This window comes from Ahaetulla prasina, chromosome 6 (assembly GCF_028640845.1).
Source record: "Ahaetulla prasina isolate Xishuangbanna chromosome 6, ASM2864084v1, whole genome shotgun sequence".
Classification (NCBI taxonomy): Eukaryota; Metazoa; Chordata; class Lepidosauria; order Squamata; family Colubridae; genus Ahaetulla; species Ahaetulla prasina.
The window spans coordinates 100917375-100927491 of NC_080544.1; the positions used below are offsets into that span (position 1 = coordinate 100917375).

Sequence of the window (10117 nt, forward strand, 5' to 3'; positions counted from 1 at the left end):
AGACCCTGGCTTATTTATTCATAGTGTATTAGAGACTGAATCAGCTGAATTAAAATGGATTCCAGAAATCTCCAAATGTCACCAAGATAAAAACAAATAAAACCTAATTGAATTTATTTTAGTACTGACATGCCATTCAAAAGAAATAGTTTTGCATCTTGGGTTATTAAGTAACAACTGAGTACGAATGCACAATACGTCATGTCATATTGTACATATATACCTTTAACTATATTTTACAGAATACTGAAAGGGAATAGGAAATAAATTGAAATCTTGAGGTAAGAGATTTAATTAATATACTTGTTTACATCAACACCATTCACAAAATGCCTCAATTTTTCATCAAGCTTTGTAATATACCCTTACATCATTTTGTATGCAGTCTTCTTTAAAGGTCTCTTAGGTGTTCTCCATCCAAGGCCTTTTTAGCCTTGCACTTTCTCACACCTGATGTTTTTGTTTCGTGATTTATCATCTTCCTTTCTTTTTTTAGCATGTGCCTCTGTACTTCTTTCCTATTGGTTACTTTCTTGTTTAGTCTATATTCATTTAGCACTATAAACTCTATGCATCTCTTATCAGACATATTTAACTATCCAATACCACTGTACTGAGCTTACCTATGATATACTGAACTCACACTTCTAGTATGCTTTCAACGAACATTCATTTCTTGAACAAAGCCACATGCTTTGTGTCAGCTTTCTCTAAAATGGCATCATCCATTTCCCCTTCTTTAGTTAACTTTTTACCAAGGTACAGCAATTCATCCATTTGCTCATTTGGGGTGTGTGTCATTTATTTATAACTTTAAATCATTCACACCATTTTCGTGGTCAAACACGAAACATCCTAATATTTGGAAAGTTAGTTTCAGGTCTATATTGGTTGTTACAACGTTCACTGCAAAGCATTGGGGCTTTCAGACAGCAAGCTGGGTCATGTGAATATAAAAAATATATAGCTTAATTGGTTCTGACTTAGCATAATATGGTACTACAAATGCAGTTATTAATGGTATGACCTTGGCCACAAGCATCTTCACTTGGCAAAAGTTTGACCTTATGTACATATTTACCGCCAGCCCTGCTTGTTCAAAGTTACCTCACAGGGTAGGTGGTTGTGTGGAAAACAGGAATGGGAAGGACAAAGGTATCCCATCTTGGCAACTTTAAGACCTGTGGACTTCAACTCCCAGAATTCTGTGAATTGAAGGCCACAAATCTTTAAGTTGCCATAGTTGGGCACTCCTACTCTAGTCAGAGAACTGCAGACAATACCTAGTCCTTTCTGTTGCAGTCGGCATTTATAAATATAAATGGAAATATTCCAGATATAAATGGGAAAAAAAATCACAGCAGATATGGAGTAGTTTTATTTTGGTAATAAAAAAATGAGCTGCTTTCTGAACTTACACAGTATTTCCCACCTTAGTGTCCATTCATAAGTAATGACCAAAGTCAAAGCATTTGTATCATCTTTTCACTTCCAGCAGCCCTCTTGTTATTCCTCTAGTCTTCTCAAACGTCAAACACTTTCAGTTCCATGTTAACTCTGAGACTCTGCAGCTAGAGCTTCTTCCTGTAAACGTTTCTTTCTCCTTTGGCTTTCCTCCTTCATGTATTCCTTGCGCAGGAGTTTCTCATATCTAAGTCTGTGGGATGAAACCAACCACCAGAAGTTAGTGTGGAGTGGAAAAGCTGCTACTCTCCACTATAAAGACAATTAAAAAATAATAATTTACATTTTAAAGCATGCTACTATTACCTTATAAAAGGCTTGACATTTGACAGGTAATAGAACCGTTTCTTCTTGTGCCTTGCATTCAAGTACCAGGGAATTGGCCATTCTCTGAAAGTATACCTACCAACAACAGAAATGGGAGAAGTATTTAGGACAAAAATGATCATCCATGTTGGAAAGTATTTGCAGAAAGATTTACCTACAATGTTTTCTGCTTCTAAATTCTAACTTTCCGTCAACGCAAAGAAAATCATCCTCTAGCTTTTTAAGATGTTTGGACTTCAACTCCCAGAATTCCCTGGCTGTTGTACTGTGCTGGTTTTATCTGAAACGGCTTGAATTCATTGGCTTTTAATCAGAACAAAAAAAACCGTTCTGAAAATACATGATCATTACTGTATTTGTTCCTCAAAATATCCCTAAGAAGACTGACAATGGATTGTTGACTTGTTATAAAAAAAAAACACCCTCTTGAACACACACACACACACACATATGTTTGCAACATTTAACAGCAGTGCTTCAGGGTGCAAATTCGTTGCAATTCCCATATGTGTGTCCTAGCTGTTTAGTGCTTACCACAACCCAGATGAACATTTTCCTACTTGGTTACTTCTTTCATTGAACCTGAAAATTATTACACCAAACTTCACTTTTATTCAATATTTCCTAAATACACCACAGATCTAATGTGCCAGTTTACCAAATAATACGCCCAAGGAAATCGTATCTCCATTCGCCCGGCCACTCATTCTCTTGACCAGTCTGCAGAAGTCGCAAAGCATTTTCCCGTTCCTGAATGACCTGGTCCATTCTTTCCATGGATTTAATAACCTGAGGGGTATAAAACAGAAGTGGGATGTTCAACAGGTGGAGCTCATATATACTCTCAACATCATTCAGGGTTATTTAGTCTTGTAACAAGGTGTACTACGTACAGTAGTTATAGGTTAGATTCATACACCGCAGTAAGTCATGGCTTTGCCTTAATATAAGGCAAGAAACCCTCCAGAATTACTCTTTACAAATGAAAGAATACCTTTCTTGAATTCCTACGTATGTAACAGCCACTGAAATAGATAGGGATAGGGAATGTAAAGAAACACTTCACCAAAGGTGCTTTTTCAAGAGGCAACTGGAATTTCTGGTTTTTCTTTGAAGACGTTTCACTTCTCATCCAAGAAGCGAAATGTCTTCAAAGAAAAACCAGAACGTCTGGTTGCCTCTTAAAAAAACCACCTTTGGGACAACCAAGACCTGGGTGACTGAGAATCTCCATAAACCTCTCAGTAAAGATTTGGCTTTTTTCGTCATTGATCTCACCTCTTTGCAGATGTATTCATAAATAGATCTAAATATACTGAAAGCTTATTTTTCTATCCTGAACTCGTGTCTCATTTATTTTCCCAATATAACATTTACATTAAAAAAAACCCAAAATGATCAGAAAAGTAACAGGAAGTCATAAAGACAGCATTTTGGACAGGGTGTCAAGCAACCTTCCTCTCTATCATAATGACTTGACTTGCACAACTGGCTATGTCTACTCTAGTTTAACTAAACTGCAGAATCTGGATATGTCTTCTCTAATGAAGAGAAGGACTAGGAATGACATGAAAGCAGTCTTCCAATATTTGAGGGGCTGTCAATCAACATCTTCTCCAAAACACCTGAGGGTAGGACAAGAAGTAATAGATGGAAACTTATCAAAGTGAGATCCAACCTAGAAATAAGGAGAATTTTCCTGACAGTGAGAACAATTAATCAGTGGAACGGCTTAGCTTCAGAAGTTTGTAGAAATTCTCAGTCGTCCAGGTCATGGTTGTCACAAAGGTGCTTTTTCAGGAGGCAACTAGATTTTCTTGGTTTTTGTGGGGGAAGATATTTCACTTCTCATCCAAGAAGGTTTTAGCCATTCTTGTATTCCCCACTATCCTGTCAGAACTGAAGTAGCATCTTGAAAAAACAAAAAAGTCCAGTTGCCTCCTGAAAAAGCACCTTTGGGACTTGTCTTCAGAAGTTGTGGGTGTTCTACCATTGGATGTTTTTAAGAGATTGGACAGCCATTTATCTGGAATGGTATAAGGGCTCCCATGAAGACCTCCACGATCCCTTACAATCTGTTATTCTGTATTCTGAACCTAGCTCTCTGCCTGGATCAGATGTTTTTAGCAAGGAGCAGTTCAGGAATCAATATAGTCTCTGTATGACTTGCAGGTTCTTTAGAGAACCAGATAACCAGAAATATCTTCTCCATTGGCTGGCAAGTTCCATAGACTCAGCACTCATGACAAACTTCAAGGCAAATTAACAGATCAAAAAGACTTTTTGGAATTAAGAACATTTAAAACCTTCCTTATACTAAATCACATAAACAATCTTGTGTATTAATTCTCTATTTTTAACAAAGAACATGTAATTGCCACTGTCATTCTTGACTGTAATTTACCTTTTCCAATCTTTCTGGACTTGGCATTGTCTGGAGCTGCCGTTTTGCTTCTTGCTCTAATGTTAAAAGCATATTTCGCTCTTTTAGCAGGACATACCTGAGAAAGAGAATCTATTAGCAAGTTACCTGTACAAGGTACATGACATTGTTAGACAGGATAATGATTCTCAATAAGAAATGGGAGATAAATTTAGGATGGGAGACATATTAAGCTGTTAAAATTTATAAGAATTAAATACAACACTATACTTTGGATACTTGAAAAAACACAACTGTCCTTCTTGGAAAAATGTTTTGTTGTTTCCATCATTGTGGTACCCAATTTTTTGACTGAGTTATACAATGGATAATATTCTCCATAGCAATAGCACTTAGACTTATATACCGCTTCAGAGTGCTTTTACAGCTCCAAGTAGTTTACAGAGTCAGCATATTTACTCCCAACAATCTGGGTCCTCATTTTACCGACCTCAGAAGGATGGAAGGCTGAGTCAACCTTGAATAGCTAAGCTCAGTTTCATTTTAGGGCTTTTTAACTGAGCTACAAATGATCACGTATTTTAATTAAATGCAAATAAAATGGTACTGCCACACAGCAGTACTAGTTGTAATATTAATATAGGTAGTCATATTAATCACATAAGAAGATTACTCGTATTAGATGCAACTGAACACTGTTGTACATTCATTGCAGAGTGAGAAATTCTGCTAGCTACCATCACCTGCTGTTTTTAGGACACAGCTCTCCCTCAGTTTTGCTTAAAGGCACAATGACAGCAGAAGCTGCACCTGGTGGAATTTTCCCACTAGTCTAAATTTTCAGATCTACCAGCCCTCTGCCTGCTTTAGCTTCTTCTTCTAACCTTCTCTTTCCTTCCAACCCACCACTTATGTCTCTTCCATCCTATTTTCACATCTCCTTTCTTCTATTTCTCCATTATTTATAATTTCCTTACATTCCTGTCCGCTGGACTCTTGCCTTTCTAAACTCCCTTCCTTTAGACACGTTTTACTCCTTACGTGCACTCCTTAGATATGTTTGCACTTCAGCACTTACATTTCTTCACTCTTGTCCCTTTTCAATTTACAACACTCTTGTGATTTATGCTTAATTTCCCATGTTTTTCACCTTTTAAAAAAATAATCTACAGGTAGTCCTCAATTTACAACCACAACTGAGCCCAATGTTTCTGTTGCTAAGTGAGACAATTGTTAAGTGAGTTTTGGCCCATTTTACAAAATTTCTTGTAATAGTTTTTAAGTGAGCCACTGTCGTCGTTAAGTAAGTGGCACTGTTGTTAAGTGAATCTGGCTTTCCCCTTGAGTTTGCTTGTCAGAAGACGGCAAAAAGTGATCATGTGACTCCAGGACACTGCAACTGTCATAACTATGAGTCAAGCGTCCAAATTCTGATCACATGACCCTGAGGATGCTGCAAGGATTGTAACTGTGAAAAACAGTCACAAGTCACTTTTTTCTGGTGCCGTTGTAACTTCGAACGGTCACTAAATGAACGGTTGTAAGTCTAGGATTACTTGTATTACCCATTTCAAAACCTTCTCCTATACCTCATGCCCTTCTCTTTCTTATCAATTTTGACTTAAAACCTGTATAAAATCCCAGCCCAGTGGTGGATTTCACTTATTTTTGCTACCGGTTCACTTGTGCGCCATTTCTGCGCATGCGCAGAAGCTTCTGCACAGAGTGTATTTGATGACGTCCGAGCGGAGCCTCCCGCCGCCACTGCTACCGGTTCGCCTGAACCGGGGCCAACCAGTAGCAACCCACCACTGTCCCAGCCAAACAAATAACTTTTATTAACATATTATGTTTAAACTGTGCTATGACTTCAGGAGATCAAGCCAGCATACTTAGTTTCTTCTTCCTCAAATTTTTCCCATAGTAATCTGATGATATTAGTTGGGCAATGTCCTTTTGCAGCTAAGGGTGGACCGGAACTGGATTTACCTGGCCCCTGAAGTACTATATATTACAGAGTCTCCCCATTGACACTTCCCTCAGAGAATCTGTGGTATAAATGTTTAGTTTTCTGCATATCTAGAGACATGACAAAAGGCTTTGTGATTACAAATGAAATCTAATACCGGTACATTTTTAAAAAAAAATGGGTAAGCAGTTCTCCAAATAGCTTGTCACAAGGAAAGGCTGGCCTCTTAAATCATACAAAGAAACACTCACCAAAGCTTATGCAAGTCGTCGCTGCTTTTGCCTCGAAGTTGTTCGACAGTCCAGGAATCTCCTGTGGAAGCCACAAAGCAAAGTAAAGCAAGAGCATCTTCCTGAAGGTCTCCTGATCTTAAGACTATACCAGGGGTTGGCAACCTTAAACACTCAAAGAGCCACAAAGGTCCTAATTGGAAGCCCCACATTTAATTCTGGAGCTGATTGGAAGTCCGGCTCCCCCATCATAGAGCTGCCTCCTAGCGCGGCGTTCTTTTTCCTCTACCTGTCCTAACCAAAAGCCCTATTAATTGTGGAGCCGACCAGCGACTGGGAGCCGCAGCAGAGGGATGAAAGAGCCACATGCGGCTCCAAAGCCATGGGGTTGCTGACCCTTGGACTATACTAACTTTTACTCCGTGCTGATTAAGTGGAAATAGCTGGTATTTTGGTAACTACTCAAGGGTTTTCTTTTAAAAGCTGCATATTCTGACATCTAGAGTGCAATACTTGTTATATTTGATATCTCTTCTTCTGCTAAGTAGGGGATTGTTTTCAGTTTGCTGCTTTTCTGTTGTTTTATTTAACTATTCTTTATAAGAATAGTTTTAAAAGTCACTTATCAACTTCCCTGGATTTTTCTTGAAAAGCAGCGCAACACTTTCTTCCCATTATGGATTTTAGGATGATGTACAAAAACTTTCCTCAGAATCCACTTAGGCATTGGCAGCCAAACAATATACATTTATGGCTTGGGATCACTGATTATTTTAAAAGAAAACCTTGTTTTCTGGCACATGGAGCTACCCATTGATCACTGCTAACTGCAGATTTCACCAGAACTACTCAAAACAAATTTACAAAAATCATTTGTAACATACTTTTTGCATGCAGGAGAACTTTAAAAAACGGAAAGCATATTAAAGTCAGGAAAAAAAAGCAATGAAATTATTTCGGACAACTTAGAACATTTTTACTTGTGCATAAGTAAATCCAAAACAAACAGTACAAATAGTTGAAATCCATTTTTTTAAATTTTTATTTAAAGGCATAGGTCTGACAATCAGACTAATGGCTGAAATATCCACTTTTTTGGGGGGAGGGGAAGGATTCTATAAGCAGCATTTTTTACAAATTGAGACTCAACATGCACTGTTGCTGAATCTCTTATAATACTACATTCTTCTATTTACAAGGGTATCTTACCTGATTTAACCGCCTTTCCCCAGTTTTTGGGGTCATCAAAAAATTCCTCCAATCCATTTCGAGATACTGACGTATGTAGCAATACAGAACAGGGACAAATCTTCACTTCTGTAGATTTTTTTGGCCAATCACCAATGATTCCTCTGAACAAGAACAACAAAAGGGCAGAATTGTTTTAACATTTTAAGCACATAGAAATATAAAACATTTTCCTCTTAAGCATGTACATTCAAAATATTTCTTTTGATAAAATACTATCTAGTTTCAGAAGCACCAATGCCATGATTGTCAGTCACTTGGTTAAAAATTATTCTCTAGTTAAAAGTAAATATTCAGGTTTTAGTTAGTTCTTGATTTATGACCAGAAGTGAGCCCAAACTTTCTGTCACTAAGGGAAACAGTTGTTAATGGGCCTCTGGTGGCTCAACGGACTAAGTCTGTCTGTTATTAACACAGCTGCTTGTAATTACTGCAAGTTCAAGTCCCACCAGGCCCAAGGTTGACTCAGCCTTCCATCCTTTATAAGGGAGGTAAAATAAGGACCCAGATTGTTGGGGGCAATTAAGTTGACTTTGTATATAATATACAAATGGATGAAGACTATTGCTTAACACATTGTAAGCTGCCCTGAGTCTTCGGAGAAGGGCGGGATATAAATTCAAAAAAAAAAAAAAAGAAAAAGTAAGTTTTGTCCCATTTGAAAACCTTTCTTGCCACACTTGTTAAGTGAATCACGGCAGTTTTTAAGTTAGTAACATTATAAAGCGGTTGTACAGTGAATCTGGGTTCCCCATTGACTCTGTTTGTCATAAGGTCACAAAAGGTGATCAAAATAATTGCGGGACATTGCAACCATCATAAATATGAACCAGTTGCCAAACATCTGGATTTTGATCACGTGACCATGGGGATGCTCCAACAGTTGTAAGTGTAAAAAAATATGTAAAAAAATAAATCACTTTTTTCAGTGCCATTGTAAGTTTGAATGTTCACTAAACAAACGGTTGTAAATCAAGGACGACCCAAACATTTAACTGCGGGAACCTTAATGGTTTTAAATAGTGGAACCAGATCCTGGCATTACCAATTTTTTGTTCCTAGCAAGCTCATACTTTCATGAGGTCTACATGATCAAGTCCTTGGAGTCCTAGTGGACGATCACTTGAATATGAGCCAGCAGTGTGAAGCAGCAGCCCCAAAGGCTAATACAACCCTGGGTTGTATAAACAGAGGCATAGAGGCAAGATCACATTAAGTGTTAGTTGTTGTCGTTGTTGTTGTTAGTTGCAAAGTTGTGTCCGACCCATCATGACCCCATGGACAATGATCCTCCAGGCCTTCCTGCCCTCTACCATCCTCTGGAGTCCATTTAAGCTCACGTCTACTGCTTCAGTGACTCCATCCAGCCACCTCGTTCTCTGTCGTTCCCTTCTTCTTTTGCCCTCAATCATTCCCAGCATTAGGCTTTTCTCCAGTGAGTCCTTGCTTCTCATTAGGTGGCCAAAGTATTTCAGTTTCATCTTCAGGATCTGGCCTTCTAAAGAGCAGTCAGGGTTGATCTGCTCTAGGACTGACTGGTTTGATCACCTTGCAGTCCAAGGGACTCGCAGGAATCTTCTCCAGCACCGGAGTTCAAAGGCCTCAATTCTTTGGCGCTCAGCCTTTCTTATGGCCCAACTTTCTTTTTCTAAGTACCGATTTCTAAAACCCTAAAACCGATTTCTAAAACCACACCTGGCATACTGCATCTAGTTTTGGTGCCTATACTATAAAAATAGAAGTTGAGACGTTGGAAAAAGTTCAGAGAAGACCAACTAAGATGATCAAAGGCCCGGAGACTAAAACCTATGAAGAACGGCTGCAGGATTTGGGTTTGGCCAGTCTAGAGAAAAGAAGGACTAAGGGCGGACACAATAACAGTATTCCAGTATTTGAGAGGCTGACCCAATGAAGAGGGGGTCAAATTATTTCCCAGAGGGCAGGACAAGAAACAATGGACGGAAACTAATCAAAGGAGTGAAGCAACCTGGAATTAAGGAGAAACTTCCTAACAGTGAGGACAAATAGCCAGTGGAACAGCTTGCCACTAGAAGCTGTGGGTGCTTCATCACTGGAGGTTTTTAAGAAGAAACCGGACAGTCACTTGTCTGAAAGGGTGTAAGGTCTCCTGCTTGAGCAGGGGGCTGGACTAGAAGACCTCCAAGGTCCCTTCCAGCTCCTATTCTATTCTGTTTTCCAGAGAAGGCTTCAATCCTATTATCTGCACCTTCCTCACATTTTCTTGCCAGGGGAGGCTCCCCCTCTTCGCCATCATTCGCAAGGACACAGCAGCATTTTCTCCTGCAAGGCCTTCAAAACCAATTTGCAGCCCCGGCTCTTTTCCCCGCTCGACAGGACTCCCCACCTGGAAGCCGAAGCCGCCGGACCTCCTCGACTCGCCCCGGTCACCCGAAGCACCGTCGATAACCGTCGGCAAATCGCCGTCAGCGCCATGTCGCCTCCGCCGCCTTCCCACAATTCCTTTCTCTGGGCAAC

At 39.3% G+C, this 10117-nt stretch overlaps 1 protein-coding gene across 1 annotated transcript; it reads right to left on the reverse strand.

Annotated features, from left to right (window-relative positions):
* Window positions 1–274: 274 nt before the first annotated feature.
* On the reverse strand, window positions 275–10117 carry MRPL47 (mitochondrial ribosomal protein L47). Its single transcript, XM_058189091.1, has 7 exons — window positions 9987–10117; window positions 7583–7725; window positions 6395–6455; window positions 4196–4292; window positions 2450–2580; window positions 1771–1866; window positions 275–1657 (listed from the first exon to the last, which is right to left on the reverse strand). The coding sequence occupies exons 1-7, from the start codon at window positions 10073–10075 to the stop codon at window positions 1552–1554; spliced, it is 723 nt and encodes a 240-aa protein (XP_058045074.1). The 5' UTR covers window positions 10076–10117; the 3' UTR covers window positions 275–1551.

What these genes read in the sequence shown, in the direction of transcription:
- MRPL47 (XM_058189091.1), bottom strand. Translation starts at nt 10,075, where the DNA reads ATGGCGCTGACGGCGATTTGCCGACGGTTATCGACGGTGCTTCGGGTG. An exon ending in CCGGCGGCTTCGGCTTCCAG is followed by an intron (nt 7,726 to 9,986) that starts GTGGGGAGTCCT and finishes GTTCTTGTTCAG; the next exon opens with AGGAATCATTGGTGATTGGC. An exon ending in GGGAAAGGCGGTTAAATCAG is followed by an intron (nt 6,456 to 7,582) that starts GTAAGATACCCT and finishes TGGCTTCCACAG; the next exon opens with GAGATTCCTGGACTGTCGAA.